General features: G+C 44.4%; 1 protein-coding gene across 3 annotated transcripts in view; it reads left to right on the plus strand.

Annotated features, from left to right (window-relative positions):
* The first annotated feature begins 787 nt into the window (after positions 1 to 787).
* The window catches only part of LOC115576788 (plakophilin-4-like), a 42,628-nt gene continuing 27,182 nt past the window's right edge, over positions 788 to 16,233 (plus strand). For 2 of the 3 annotated variants that reach the window (XM_030409353.1, XM_030409354.1), the window contains exons 1-4: positions 788 to 1,268; positions 1,713 to 1,909; positions 13,828 to 13,940; positions 15,868 to 15,902. In XM_030409353.1, coding sequence (XP_030265213.1) covers positions 1,778 to 1,909; positions 13,828 to 13,940; positions 15,868 to 15,902 — 280 coding nt within the window. In that variant the 5' untranslated portion in view covers positions 788 to 1,268; positions 1,713 to 1,777. The remainder of the gene's footprint in view (positions 1,269 to 1,712; positions 1,910 to 13,827; positions 13,941 to 15,867; positions 15,903 to 16,233) is intronic. The other variant, XM_030409355.1, reaches the window with a different exon arrangement.

The following is a 16,233-nucleotide window of genomic DNA, read 5'->3' on the forward strand; positions in this document are numbered from 1 at the left end:
TGATGGAGGACGTGAATGCGGCGTTGAAAAATAAAAAGGAAAGAAGTAAAGGATTAAATAAATGTATAAAAACAGGAAGTATGGACGACAAAAAAGGAGGCGTTGGACGGCTTATTGCATGTGATTGCTTGAGATAGGAGACTTAATATTTTGTCAGTGGTGTGTGAGGAAGCTAAAATGAAGTAGCCGTTGATTAAAAAAACAATATGTAAGTTAAATTAATATGATATATGAGGACATGAGGGAATTATGACTTTATTCTTCACTTCAGTTGTACGGTGGCCCTCAGGGTCAAAACAGCATGGCAGGTTATGTGTTATTAAGTGTTGTGTTTTGATCCTCAGGGCCACCGTACAGGAGCCTGTAACGAGGACTGTTATTATTATTATTATTATCATTATTATTAATTAATTAATAATTAAATATTAATAATAATAATTTGAAAGTTTAATCTCTGAGCAGGTGAGTTTTTTTTTCAACATATGTCATTAAAAATTGTTTGAAAAATGGGGAAAAGTAAAAAAAATAAATAAACAGGACACATTTATTACCTCATAATTCTGACTTTATATGTCTTTTTTTTGTTTTGTTTTCATAATTAAAACATTTTGGCACTGATGAACTTCCATAAAAGTGGAGCTCCATCATTTTCTACGGAGCTACTTCATAAAGTTTTACTATTAAATCTTCCTGTGGGAGTCCCACCGGGCCGACACACACACACACACGCACGCACGCACACACACACGCACACACACACATCCTCATTTACACACACGCTTACATGCACACGCACACGCACGCTCGAGCTGCAGGCTGCATCCCCGCCCCCCATGAGCGCGTCTCTCCTCCCGCAGCCGCCGCACATCACGCATGCAGCGGGCGCATCGGCAGCTGATCGATTCATGTATCGGTAAAAAAGAAGAAGAAGAAGAAGAAGAAAATAATCCATACAGCCGCATGGTGACGTCACGCCGCTGATCGGGTACAGCGGCTGGGCGGGCAGGTGGGCGGGAGGCTGGGCGCCGCGCGGACGATCGATGGGCGCGTTGGAACTGAAATAAGAAGGAAGGTGATCATAAAACCCCGCACGAGGAGAGGAGTGCGTGGACGTGGACGCGCGCGCGGGGTGACTGCTTTTTTTTCGCTCGCTTGTTTGTTTGTGCGTCGGCGCGTGCCGAGTGGAGTAGCTGTCACGGAGGAGGATGGATGCGTAACAGGACGGATCGAGCCAGCTGTGGCCTGCGTCTAACAGCAACATCTGGCCGGTGAGTCGCGCTCAGAGCCGGGGGGGGGGGGGGGGGAGAGAGAGGGACAGCGAGGCTCGGCTCCCCGGTGCAGCCGCGCTCCGCCGCTCCGTCTCCGGTCCGGTGAGTCGCTGTGACCTCGTCCTTGGCTGCCAGATGGAGGCTGAGTGATTGATGTGCACGGTTGACAGACAGGCTGCTGTGTGGCGTGTGATGGAGAGGCTGAGCTCGAGCTCTGCACCCTGCAAACGTGACATGCTGTGTTAAATGGCTCGTGCACACCTGCAGTTGTGCAGTGCATCACCTTTTAAGGTAGAGAACTATTGCAAGATGTGACCGGCTGAAGGGTTAAAGCCTCCCCGGTCCTCACAGCAGGTTCAGTCTGCACCCGGAGAGAATGAGTGAGTCTGTGGTGAGATCTGGTTTATAAACTCAGAGGTTTGAGGTCAACACCGTCTCCTGCAGGTCAGAGAGGGCGCCTCAGCAGCCAGCCGGCTCTGGACTATATCGAGGGGGAGGCGGAGGGAGAGATGGAGGAGGGGGACGCGGAGGGGGAAGGGCCCATGGCGGTCCGAGAGGGCCCGAGCTGTCAGGGCCTCACGCCCAACGCCAACAGCAACACCACCACCACCAACAACCTCCTGGCATCCGTCAAAGAGCAGGTAGGAGGCCTGAGGGGCTGCAGACACACCCTTCTTCTTCTTCTTCTTCTTCTTCTTCTTCTTCTTCTTCTTCTTCTTCTTTTTGTTCTGGTTCTGGTTCTGTGTGCTTCCAGACTTTTATCTGACCCTCTCTGGTTGGCTCATCTTATCTACTCCACTGTGTGACCGGCTGTCCAGGGACCTCGCTGCACATCAACACTTGTATCAATGAATAGTTGTTATCAGTATCTACAGACGTGGACACACAAACATGTCGCCACCTGCATGACACAACAGCTCCGACTGAGAGAGACACAAAACATGGTCGTTGTCTCTCTGTGCTTCTTTTGTGTCTCTTTGCAGTACGTGTGTGTCTCCTCGTGGTCGTTTTGCATCTCTGTTGTTGTTTCGTGACTCTGCTTCTTTCTCTGTACTCATTTTGTGTCTCTGAGTGGATGTTTTGGCAAAGCCCTTGTTGTCGTCGTGCATCTCTTTGTGGTCATCTTGTGTGTCTTTGTCATCCTTTTTCGTCTCTTTGTGGTTGTTATGTGTCTCTGCGTCTCTTTGTGGCAGTTTTGCATGACTTTGTGGTCGTCTTGTATCTTTTTGGTGTCATTTATCATCTCATTCTGGTTATTTTGTGTTTCTTTGTGGCTGTTTTTTGTCTCTTTGTGGCTGATTTGCGTCTCTGTTGTTGCCTTGTGTCTCTTTGTGGTTGTCTTGGGTGTCTTTGTGGTTGTTTTGTGTCTCTTTCTGGTTATTTTGTGTCTTTGTGGTTGTTTTGTGTCTCTTTCTGGTTATTTTGTGTCTCTTTGTGGTTGTTTTGTGTCTCTTTGTGGCTGTTTTGTGTCTCTTTGTGGCTGTTTTGTGTCTCTTTGTGGTCGTCTTGTGTCACTTTGTGGTTGTTTTGTTTCTTTGTGGTTGTTTGTTGTCTCCTTGTGGTTGTTTTGCATCTCTGTGGTTGTCTCGTGTCTCTTTGTGGTCATTTTGTGTCTCTTTGTGGTTATTTTGTGTCTTTGTGGTTATTTTGTGTCTTTGTGGTCATTTTGTGTCTTTTTCTGGTTGTTTTGTGTCTTTCTGGTTGTTTTTTGTCTCTTTGTTGTCAGTCCAGTGTTCCTGGCTCTGCACCCAGTCGGCCTGTTTAGTAAACCATCTATGACACTAAAAAGCCAACTGGCCACCATCTGACTCTGATGGCGGGCACCTCCACCACCACCACCCGTGTAGCTCCGCCCCTGCTCGCAGGATAAATGCAGCCTGTGATTCACCCAAATTTAGTGAGCAAATCCTGAGGATTATCTCCAGATGAGGCTGAAATGTAATGGGTCTCCATGCTGAGCCTTAACGAATTTGCACCCAAAATTCTATTAAAACTCTCATTAATGATTTCCTTGGACGTGGACCTCGGTGTGAAGTAATACAACAACAGCAGCCATGTTTCCCGACAGGAGTAAACTGCACGTCATCCGAAGCGGAGCTCTTATTTAAAAGACTTCCGACACGGCAGATTTTTCACGAGATGAAGAACAGAGACGACTTCGAGAACAAACGTTTATGAGAACTGACAGCGGCGTTATGAAAGTGTTTCTGAGCGTGTTCTGTTGTCTTGTTCTTCACACATTTCTGTTACAGTCTCGTCTTCTGCCTCCGACTGAAGTGAAGCTTCTCCCCAAATCATCAACTTCTCACTTATTCTCCCTCCGTTTCCATGCCGCCGTCGTCGCCGTCGCCGTCGTCGCTGTCGAAGCTCAAAGCCGGTGTGACAAAAGTTGTGACAGTCGTCTCCGGTTAAATGATGTAGAATTTAATTAATGTGTTGCCGACATATTCTGAGCTCTGCATGTTGATCTGAACTGACAGTTAGAGATGTTGACATCTGTTTCTTCTGCTATTGAAAACCCTCAGATCTGCGTTACATATTAATGGAGGGAAACACAACAGAGACTGGCGGCTGCCTCCGTCTGTCTCGTCTCCCCGCTGTTATATCAACGCTTCCCTTCCATCCCGTCAGCTCGGGAGTCTGTCTGTTCTCCTGCTCTTAATTATGCCTGGACAGTCGCCACGTTCTCAACTTAGTCCCTGGGTTTGTGACACTGAATCAGGCACACTGCTATTTAAAGGCTTATGATGTCCAAGAAAAGGGAATCTGCTTTACTTTTAATCTGCGATTTTCCTCGGAGCTAGCAGACAAAAATTGGGGCCTCGGATTCCTCTTAAGTCTCGATTGATGTGAAGTTAAGGAAAAGGCTGCTGGGCTCCCTTGATGTCGCTTTGGTTTTTTTCCCGCGGAGCGCAGCAGGAGCTGCTTTGTCACCCCTCGATCATAGTTAATGCCTCAAAGGCTCCGCTCGCTGCTGGGAACTCGTTCATTTCACACATGAGAATCCGTGACTGCTGCCTCAGTTTCCCGCTGCAGCGACGAGGATGCGTGTGATGGATGTGCTGCTTGTTTTATCCCTCGCACTCGGGAGCTCGATTCAGGACCGTCGCACCTCTGTAATTATCAGGAACGGATGCTTGATCAGTTTAAGGGTCAATAAGTTTGAACCAGCAACTCGCGCTGTGTAGTTTGAGGTAACAAAACAACTCCACGGACTAAGATTGCGATATTGATCTGCACTTTTTCTGTAAAAGGCAGCTGAAAGGGCAACTATTCCTTCACAATGTTCTGTTTATTGTCCAAGAAACGCCCCAGAAAAATGTCACGCTTGGTTTTTTTCCCAGCTGCTCAAAATGACTTATGGTCAAGAAACTTCCTGACCTCAAAAAACAAAGGTGGGAATGTGTTGTGCTGCAGAAGTCGACAATTTGATAATGTGATTGGATTTCATAAGCAAATATTGTGAGTGTGAGACGACAAGTTTGGTGTAAATCTTACAAACATTACATCCCCGGCATTTAACCTCTGAGGACCTCTAGAGTCGTTTAAATCCCGTTCGGGTCTTCGATCCAGCCGGCTGACATGTGAGAGTCACTGGTGTCAATATAAGTTAAAGCAGTTTGTGATCTAGTGAGGAAAAACTGCACAAATTTGGATTTTGGTGATGATTTTTCAAGGTCAAAACCTAGTACACAAACTGGTCTGGTTGATGTATTGTATGTAAGATTGCTGTCAGCTTCGGATTACTTGCTGGGAATCTGGAGGATGTGCAGTCGTACTTTCCCCGACAGCCCAAAGGATACGACAAGTAGCTAAACGTTGGCGTAGAAATGGAGTCCACCAAGATCCAGCAAGCCCCTTTAACTCGGTAGATGTTGGCACCAAAACAAAAACAAAACACGCAAGACAAAGCTGATATGAAGCATTGTAATGCGCTGAGAATGACGTTATGTGTTTTGTCATTTAGGCGTGAGGGCTGCCTGACTCAGAGACCCCTCCTGTGGGTTGTGTGTGGGGATTGGATGACAAATCATCTGGTCTGTCCTTCAGTCCTGAACGCTCGCTGAAAGCCATAATGTGTTTCGCTGCTCCGGAGAAGAGAGCTGATTTCTTTTATCAGCGGCTGCATGTTGATAACAAGACGGCAAGAAATGGATGATTAACAGCGAACAAAAAAACACACCCGGCAACGAAAGAAGCACGACTGCGATTCTGACTCGGAAGCAAACATTAGATCGTGTAGTGTCTCAGACTGTTGAACAGGCTGTGACCAGAAAATACAATCAACCAGCTTTACCTTCCTCTCTGTGTTGAAATGCAGGCGCCAGCGCTGCTGAAGCGTCAAATCTACCGCCTGCAGTTCCTCCACAAAAATGTCAAATTAGACGTGCTAAATGGAGCACATCAGTTATTGCCTGCCATTGTGTTCAGGGCCTGATGCTTTTCCACTTTGCTCTCATTTAGCCCATTAAAATTAGGAGTGTGATCGACGTGGGCAGGGAAATACCAGAGCTGGAGACGTTGTGGAGGGGGAACTTGGAAAACCTGTACGTGGTGTTGGTCCACAGTTTGTCACTTCTGCAGCAAACATTGCGAGATTGATTAGATGTTGAGACAACAGCTCGCGGCAAAGATGCTCCGGAATGAAAGATGAGACGCCCGTAGCTGCTTTTTGCACCGTTCCCCGAAATCAAGAATGAAATATGTCTCCGATATCAGAGCTGAACAGTTTAGGGAGCTGTCACAATATGAATTTTTCACCGAGCCAAAGTCTGGCGTCAGAGGATTTTGTGCTTGTTGGGGTTGACATTGAAGCTGACCTCCAGCTAGCTGCGTGCTAAAGCTCCTCAACCACTTTCCTCTGAAGTTCACAGCCTCTTTGAAGAAGCAATGAACCAGAAATCCTGTCATTTTTTTCCCCCCGTTTGGGGAGAAAACATTTGGCAGTGAAGAAATAGTCAGACATTTATAGAATGTGCTCATAAGACTGTCATACTTGTCCGTTCGTTGATGGCTGTATTATCTCTGTCTGTCTCATCTTATCTCATATCAAGGCTGTTACCAAGACAGCACTTCTTCATATTAGTAATATTGCATTTTTTTTTAATCATGGTGTGCTGCTGAATATGTAACTTATGCATTTCTGTACCTCACAAACTCCTCTTGGTTCAACTTATCTCCGGTTTTGTCTGTCTTCTCTTGTGTTTCTGATACAGTAGTTTCTAAGCTGTAGTTTCCCCGGTAAACACACCAACACCTTCTGCTTTTAAACATTAGATCAGACTGTTGAACAGAAAATATAATCAGCTTGACGAGCACAGCTGAAACATCAAATCAACCTCTTGTTAACTCAAAGAGTCGCGGTCTGATACGGTAGTTTCTGAGTTGTAGTTTCCCCAGTAAACACACCGACCTCTTCTGCTGCTGCTCCTCCAGCTGGCAACAACCCATTAGCTCCAGACAACCAGTAAACATACAGTTAGGAAGTAGCACGCTAGCTAGCTAATTCCCTCCACTGGTTTCCCTCCTGTTTGCTCTCCAGAAGGCGACCAGGGCCGCTAAAATAACCTTCTCTCGTGGAAAACATTTTATTTTTGGGTGATTACACACTAATGAGAACGTAATGAAGATAATATTTTTTCTGCCCATAAATCCCTCTAAATCCTGCACACTGGATCTTTAATAAAAATGGATTGATGAAGTGAATGCGATTAGCTTAGCTTAGCACAAAGGATTTAACAGATGCAACAGTGGGAAGTTACTGCTCTTACGCGAGAAATATTCGGGCATAAAAAGTGGTAAAAATTTTCATTTTGGCTTTTGTATCGATTAAATAAAGTCAAATATGTTCCTTTGTGATTAAAGTAGATGGGCTCGGATGTAGATTTCCCAGTCCTCATGCTAAGCTAAGCTAATCGGCTGCTTGATAGCTTCTATTTAACGGACAGACATCCGACTTGCCACTTCAAAATGTTCACATATTCCTTTCAGTATGTTTGAGGGAGCGAAATGCATCTTAAAGCACCAAAATCAAAATGAAAGTGGAGACTTTTTTCACTCTGTCTTTCTCAGTATCACACACATTTTTCATCTTGCTCGCTCCAGCAGTTCGTGAAAGCGGCGACAGATTTCTTACGTCGAGAGAAACATTCGAAAAAACAGCGGCTACCGAATCACAGTCAGCCGTAAATATTCTGCTCGTCCTGTTTCTCATTTTATACACTTTCTCTCTGTTGTTCGGTTCAGACGTACTTAATATGTTCGGTTGCTTCCCCAGAATTTAAAATAAAGCTCTGGGGGGTTGGACGATGCTTGGCTGCACAGCGTGAGCTTGTAGTGGTGGCCCGGCGATGGGTTTTGGCGTGGGCAGCCAGGTCAATAAACAACAACAACATCCCAAAGAATTCTCCCAGAGGTCTTTTTATCCTGTTAGAGGAAAACAAAGCACGCTGATCTTTCATTATTTCTAAAACACGGAGGCTGCTTTTCTGCCCAAATGACACCAGATATTCATCCAGCGACGCGTTTTGGTTTCCCCGTTGCAGACTGTTGTTGTGCGGGGCAGCTCCCAGGTGTGAAAGCAGGATCCCGCTGCATGAATGTGACGCATGGAGCTGCTGGAAAAGAACATGCACGCTCAGCAAAAGCCGGAGAGGGAGAGAGAAAAAACAGAAGGAGGGAGGGCTCGTTAAAACAACAACACAACTGGGCCACGTCAGCGCTCCTCCGTGCTCGGATTGATCCCGACGATTAGGTCCAGAAACGGCACGCGCCGCGTCAAAGCCAATTTACCGAACCATAGCGCTCGATATGACCGAGGGAGCTGCTTTTTCCCTGCGAGAGGCTCACCTCGCATGAGCTGCAGGGTCACAGTCTGAATCGGAGGGTTAAACCGGCTCTGTCAATCCAGTTATGTCACCAACCCCCGAGCTGCCCTGCCCATGATCGTATCCGAGGCATAAAAACTGTTGCTGTTTGACATCTGCCTGGATTTGAATGCATGTCATATTTTTGGAAAGAGAGAGCTTATGATGGCCTCTTGTCGCAGCCTGCCTTGTTGACTTCGGATCACAGGCGCCTGAGGTTTTCGTACAGCAAACGCTGATGTCTCCCGATTCTACAGAAAACCCGCCCTCGGATCCTGTTTCAGATCTCGTCAGGGGTTGTTTTTCTCTCCCCGTGAACCCGGTTTGCCTCCACATGCCTCATCTACTTAGTGACGTCCGCCGTCTCCCAGAAAGCCTTCCTGACATCCCTCAGAGACAAAAAAGAGCAAAACTTGTTGCTTCCCATCAAAGGTGGGCGTTTGGGCGTACAAAGAGACTGAAGTGTTTTTAATCCATCTATGGGTTACATGTGTAGGCGGCGAGAGCAGGCGAGATGGCAAAACAGAAGCCGGATGCGCGGCATTGTGGTCTGTCGAGGCTATTGTGGGTGTTGGAGACGATATCGCTGCTTCATCCTCTGATGATTTCTCCCTGTGTGATTGTTGGACGTCAGAGTAAGAGGCCACCTTTGGGAGGGAATAAAAGACAAACGCGATTAATGCCGCGTGTGAAAGGTTTCCGACAAGTCACGGGACAGATATCCGTCAGAGTAAGAAAGCGTTTAAGGGAGCGAATTCTTCCCTTAAGATGTTTAAGAGCGGCGATGTGTCGCAGCGGCAGAACTAGGGCGAACATTTCACGGGTATCTCAGATGCGGCCTGGATAAACCAAACTGCTGGGCTGTGATTAGACACGGCGAGGAGGAGGACGACGCGGAGAGAGGGCCTGTGGTTGAAGTCACTCGATAAGAGAGAGAAAAAGACTTTGTGACAGCGCACAATAAACCGAGGCGAGTCGTCCGGTAGCCCCCAGCTGGTACGAGACGTCGCCTGCCACGGCTTTGCCTCGGCCTGGCAGGGCTCGGCGTGTTTGCAGACATCACGAGGCGACGGGCGCAGGGGCGAGACGTGGCTCTGTTTGTCCCTCGAGGCGCGCCGTAACGTTGCGAGGCTGCAACAAGGAGGGCTGTGTGTTCCTGTGCCGTCTCCCTGCTGCTCTGGAGTGATGTAAGGAGCAGAGAGAGGCCGAGTCAGCAGTGATGCCGTGGACGGATGCAGCACGTTTGAGCAGCATGCTGGTTGAATGACACACTGTTGTGTCCTCTGAAGGAGTGAGCGCGTCAACGGTGCAGCTGATACCGTCGCTTCACATATGAGGCGACGTCTCGATGTCTCTTTCTCAGTGAAAAGCTTCCTGGACATCTCCTTTTTTTCTTTATGAACCCATCACTGGTTTTATCTCACTTGTGCAAATCCGACACAATCACCAGAATAAATGTCGGCAATGTACGTTCCTGCAAACCGCAGACATGTTGAAGCTTTCTATTTCTAATTGTGACATGTTTTGGCTACATTAAGGCACAAAAACACTCGGTCAGGGCAAAAACACTCGGTCAGGGTAACGACTTGATCATGTTTTGGCTTAGGATACCTGGTTTTGTCGTCCCTACCCCTCACCCAACGTATCGTCAAAATTATCCAGTGGTTTCACACTTAAAAATGTTTAAAAGCAGCCTCAAATAGTGGCTTTTCGCTTGTCAGCCATGCAGATCTGGATAGAGTCAGGGACTAGAACTATTTAGGATTAGGAAATGATTAGTTTTGGCTTAAAATAAGTCTGGAAAATGTTGTAACCTCTCATGAAAAATATCCGATTTAGTTGCAACTAACACGGCTGGGAAATGTCCTGACGTCTCGACAGAAAATCTGTTTGTGTTGCCACTAACAGCTTGAAATGTTCTAGTAGTTTCTGTAGAAATATCTGGTTTTGTTGGCGTCAAAATGTCTCGACGTCTCATCAAGAAATAGTTGGTTTTGTCTCCAAACACTGCTGGGATTTGTCCGGACGTCAGTTCCAGTTATGTTGCCACCAACATGGCTGCAGATTGTCCGGACATCTCCTTAGAAATATGCAGATGTTGCCATGAACACAGCTGGAAAATGTCCCCAAGTCTCGACAAAAATATCTGTTATCGTCTTCAAACACACAGCTATAGAAACGTCCTGACACACCGACATAATAATCCTAAAGTTTCTCTACTTATTTCCCTAGAAAAACGTCAAACCACTTAAAAACTTTAGAGAATAAACTCTTATGTAAGTCTGCACTCAAAACAGAGTCCATTTTCTGCATTTGCACAATAAATTAACATTTTTGCGATGGTTTGGAGCAGCCGGCAGCCCTGTAAGCGGACAAACAGCTCTCCAATTAACTCGGAATAATTGCTGCGGAAAAAATCAACACTTATTAGCGCTGCAAAATTAGCTGTGTGTACCCAATCTCCTCATGGGGATCGTTAGAGCTTCGTGCAGTCTGCAGCTGAAGTGATAACGTATATGCAGCCCTTCTGTCTGTATGTATATATATATATATGTGGCACATTATGTCAGATGATGTCAGGATTTTCATTTTGTATCCAGAAGCTGAATCATGGCGTCTGTTTGTTGTTGTTTTGGCCGTCAGCTGAGATATCACGCAGCTAACCAACATGTGGAGGCCATTAAGTGAAACCACTGCACACCATCCGGCTGACGGAGAGCGTCAGGGCGTCTCACGGGCCGGCGCTGACCCAAATACAAAAGAGCTTTTATCAGGAGATGTAAACAGATGGAGAGCTGCAAGTATGGATTTACTGAAAGTGTCTTTTGTAGTTTCAGAGGATTATGAATGGAAGCCTACTGAACCAGTTAGATAGATAGTCCGCCATCTTTGCTCGGACTCTACTGGTATTCATCTGATTTATTTGTGTTATCTGTATCTATACTTGAAGTAAAAACTCAAAGTAATCCCCCTTTAGATTATCTGAAGATGAATCTTTTAGGTGACACGTGTGTTTTTAAGAGAGGAGCGTATTTGTTGTGATCTCTGAAAGGTTTGGACGCTGGTCACCAGATTTCGTTTCCAGTTCCTGAAATATCTTCTCGTCAAGATATCTGCGAAAGGCTGCCAACAGGCTTCCTCGTTTTCATACTATCACACTAGTATTTTTACATTTTTGTGTTAACTAAAAGCCTCCGAGCACCTCTTGGCGTCAGTTTTCCTTCAAACGATCAATCGACCCAGACTACAGGTTGTGAAATTGACTTTAAAACAAGTCGACCTCTGAGAACATTTCCCTGAACGACTCCGACGTCAGGGGTTTCTCAGGAGGCTGTGTGTGTTCCAGCCGGGTTGTTTCACATTTAGACATTAGTCGCAGACAGCTAATTCTCCAGTGGCGCTCCGTGATGACACCAGCTGTGGTTCCTAGAAGATTTATGAAGCAGCTGGGAAGCCCTCCGCGTTATGTAACAGAATTCAAATGAGGGGAGTGCCAGAACAACCAGCCATCCGCAGACATTCGGCAAACATCTGCTTCGCTTTCATACCCTTGAGCAAGGCACCGGCTGCAGGTCTAATGCATAAGACATATTGTGTGTGGCTCGTCATATTTTCCAAAATGTCACATCAACCTGCAGCACAGATCCATCTCTAGTTCAGTAGGTGGTACCGCCTGAAGACTGAGATCAGGAGAGAGAAAACAAGCAGGCCAGAAGGTCTGAACTCGTATAAAAATCAAATTATCTTCACTGAAGGCTTTAAAAGGTTTTGAATATAGTTATGCATGGTCTTAAATTCCCAGAGAAAAGTCAGGTTAGTCACAGAGAAATGTGAAATGTGTCAAGTCTCAGTCTGACTTTAAAAAAACAATATTTGCTGTCAGAGAGCCTCTGTTGATATATTTTGGCGCCTCGTCGAGAAGCAAACTGGATCGTTTCTGGAACTGGAACATCCTGGTGGGCAGAATTCATTCAGTATCAAGACACAACACAAACATTTAAACGCTTTAATGTCCAGACGACAGTTTATGAGAAACAGCGAGTGCTCGTCAGCGAATACGTTCCCCTAATGACAGAAATGAAAAGCAGCATTTCAGATCTTTAATGTAACTTTTACTGTACGTATGAAAATCAAATGGTTATATTGAAAAGAAGCAACGAAAGACGTTATTACTAATGCTGCATAACATCCCACAAAAGCATTATTGCTGTGTATTTTTATAGTGTTTTAACAATTTTCTGTAATTTGTATAATCCTAGCATGTCGATATCTATCTCTGAATGGAAGATATTGGTATGAATGATGGATATTAGGGTTGGAATGATGCAAAGTGAGGAAAAGAAGAGCTGTAAATCTGAGAATTAACTCAAACTTGACTTAACTTGTGAGAGTTGCGTCCAAATCAATCCTCAAACTTCAGATCTGGGATGAATTATTTGTTTTTTTAAAGCCTAGATGCCAAAAAGTTTTTGGATCCAGCCTCTAAAATGTTTTTCTGAACATTTTATGCACATAACTATTATTTTTTTCATTAATAAAGGAAACAAGTGTGTATTTTTATAGTGTTTTAACAATTTTCTGTAATTTGTGTAATCCTAGCATGTCGATATCTATCTCTGAATGGAAGATATTGGTATAAATGATGGATATTAGGGTTGGAATGATGCAAAGTGAGGAAGAAAATATCTTTAAATTGGAGAATTTACACAAAAATGACTTGACTTGTGAGAGCTGCCTCCAAATCAGTCTTCAAACTTCATTATTTGCTTCATTATAGCTTAGATGCCGAAAAGTTTTTGGATCCAGCCTCTAAAATGTGAATGTTTTTGTTTTTCTCCACATTTTATGGACGTAGCTACACTGTTCCATTAATAAAAGAAAGATGTGTGTAAGAAGTTTGACAATGAAAACTACGGTTACTTGCAGAGAGCCAGAGGAAGTACAGATACTTGAGTATTAAGTACTGGTGCAACTTCTTTACTCAAGTAAAAGTAATCAAGTACAGCTCTGAAATGTACTCAGAGTATCACAGTAAAAAGTCTCCCTCTGAAGGACATTTCTACAGCCAATTTCTGGTCAAAAATAACTGAAGCTCACATCATATTAATATAAATCAAAGACTATTAAACTTAAAGGTAGAATCAGTAGGATTTGTCCCAGCTGTTCCTGAACGCACCACAAAGATTTGATGAGTCTCTGCAGAATACGTGGCACCAACACGCCATCATGTTATCATATCGTCAGTCAAATGTTCTGGATGTATTTGTTGGACCCAGAATCATCAACATGCTGCACGAGAAGCAGCTCATTATCTGTTTATACCCTCTAATGTCAGTCGCAGCCCTGTATTTTATCATTCTCTGCTCAACTCTCCCTCTCTTTGTACTTAAACGCTGAAATTATGTGTAATTATATTATCAGAGCTGACGGCCATTGAAAGGTCCCGGACACAGTTTTTAGTGTTTTTTTTAAATCTCAAATCCACTTTAACGGGTTTAAAACGGCGCTTCAGTCTCTTCAGCGAAGCTCACAGCCGGTGAGAAATCAGTCAAGTCACGCAGACCAGAACACAGAAATGGGTTTTACATTTAATTCTAACTGGCATCAAATGGGTCTTAAAAAGGAGGCTTAAAATTGCAGTGTCATGGTGGATGTGTGGTTGTAATCGCTGCTGTGAATGTCTTTCCCCGCAGGAGCTTCAGTTCGAGCGACTGACTCGAGAGCTGGAGGAGGAGCGGCAGATTGTGGCGAGCCAGCTGGAGAGGTGCATGCTGGGAGCCGAGTCCCCAGCAGGAGACAGTAGCAGGTAGGTTTGACAATGTGAAGTTGACCTGTTTGTTGGATTTAATGGCTGATTTTGCATCATTTTTCTTTAGCAGCAGATTGCTTATACATGAGGAAGTTTCTGTCCAATCATAGCTTAGCAACCGTAGCAACGCAAGCTAACATGGTGTGTTTGTGGCCCCTAAAATGAGTCTGAATTTTCTGGACCATCTAGGACAAAAAATACGAAAGCAAGATTACAAGGATCCGATGAACCTCTGTGCTCGCGCTCTAACTTGAGCAAATGTTAGCTTGTCCAGCTAACCCAGCGTAGCTTCCAATGCTAAGGAGCTTTTTCCTGACGCATTATTTCGTTAGAGGTTATATCAAAAAATAAAAGTAACTCCACTGTTTTGTCGCTCTGTTGAAGCTGATACTGGAGGCTACTAAATCAGAGTTCAAGCTAATGTTACCACTAAGCTAATTTTGTATTTGATTTGGAGAAGTTTACCCTGTAAAAGCTCAAAACAGGGATCGTTTGTGTAGATTTGCGTAACATAACGTAAAATTTGCGTAATTGCCTTAGGAGTGAAGCTGCTGTTCACGTCGAGGGTGGCGTGTGTTTGTATTTAGTCGAGCCTCTCAATGACCTCAGCACTCACCTGAGATCTCGGTTCTCACTCTTCTTTTACTGCTGCTGCAGTCGGGCTGATAAACAGGAGTGAAGACAAAAGTAATCTAATAACAACTCTGGATCAGAGCAGAATCTGACGTGACTTTTGGGTGTTTATTCCTCCTGTGGAAACACACCGTCAGTCTTCAAGAATTATATTATTTATGTTGCCATCAAGAGCGTATTTAAGATCCAAGTCGGCTGGTAAAACAGTGTTTTCACAAACGCGGTTCTTCTGTTAGCTTTATTAGCTTATGACAGCTTATTAAAACTCGCTAGCAACAGTTGTCGTTGCAGCGGGCATAATTGGCGGTTGTTGGGCGCGATATAAAAAGCCTTCTTTTGTCCTCTCGCGTTTGAAATCAAGGACGTATTGTTTAAAACAAAAGCTGGTAAAATGTGCCTCCGTTCAAATCTTGACAGGCAGATTCACTTCAGCTTTTCATGCAGCCGCAGGAGAGTTTTCAGCCGTTTGAAAGCATTTAATGTTCATAAAAATCAGATCAGTTTTATCCTTTGAGCTCTTATTCACGAGGTTGTGATAAAACAGAAAGCTTTCTGTGAAAATGATGTCATTGACTGGTTCTGTTTCACTTTGGATGCAATTTACTGTCATTTAACATTTCTTTTATGGGAGTTAAATGAATTTTTTTTTAGTCTTTAAATGCCCCCGAAACATAATCATTGTTGTTATTAAGGCTTACAGCCGGCTGTTACTCATGCATGGCTGCATTCGGCTCTGTCAAACCACATAATGGTGATATTTGTCTTCATGAGGGACGATGTTCACTCCCATCTGAACACACACACCTTCAGCTGATTCTGTCTATTTATATCTCGATTTTTTTTATTCGATTTTGACCTCTAATGCATGAAAATAAATCAAGATTATGTCTGAAATCATCAGGAATGTTTGATCAATAATTCATCCGCCCGCTTCTTTGTTCTCGCAGGTGTTTTCTTACTCCAGATAACTCATTTCATGGCGATGCGTCAGGTTATATAACACATCTGATCTCCAGCTGGGGGTCAACTGACTTCCATTTTTATATCAATTTGAAAAAGCAAATTCACACAATAACGCTCCGTTCCTCGTAGATTGAATGTGAAGAAATGTTTTCCGGGCAAAAAGGTTTTCATATATATTTCTTTCCTTTACGTTAGAAGCACTTTCTTCTTCCTGCCTCTTCCCCGACTGATTGAATATAAAGTATTCGGCCATGACTCTGATTTGATTTCTCTCTCTCTCTCTGCTTTCTCCTCTCCTCCATTTCCTCCTCGTCTCTTCTGCCGAAAGCTCGTCTGAGAAGTCGTTTGCATGGAGATCTGCAGGTACTATTTCTGTCTTTTTAACCACATAATTGTTTCTAAATCGCAAACTGTTAATTTAAAGTCCCACATGTTAGAAAAGATGATTTTGAAAGCTGTTTTTTCCGGATGTAGAAAGTCAATTTAACATCCAAAGGGCAGAAAATTGCCAGGATGCAGCGACGGCCGGCGAAGCAAAACAAAACAAAGTGTCCGTCGGTATATCTGAGCTTTGAAATGGACCCATTTACTATTCTGTCACAGATCCCTCCACTCGGGCTCCTCGCTCGTTCCTCACTGTCGGCTTTCCAATAAAACAAAAGTCACTGCTATAAAATGTAATATTCTTCTGTGT

Source organism: Sparus aurata, chromosome 24 (assembly GCF_900880675.1).
Source record: "Sparus aurata chromosome 24, fSpaAur1.1, whole genome shotgun sequence".
In the NCBI taxonomy this organism is placed as follows: Eukaryota; Metazoa; Chordata; class Actinopteri; order Spariformes; family Sparidae; genus Sparus; species Sparus aurata.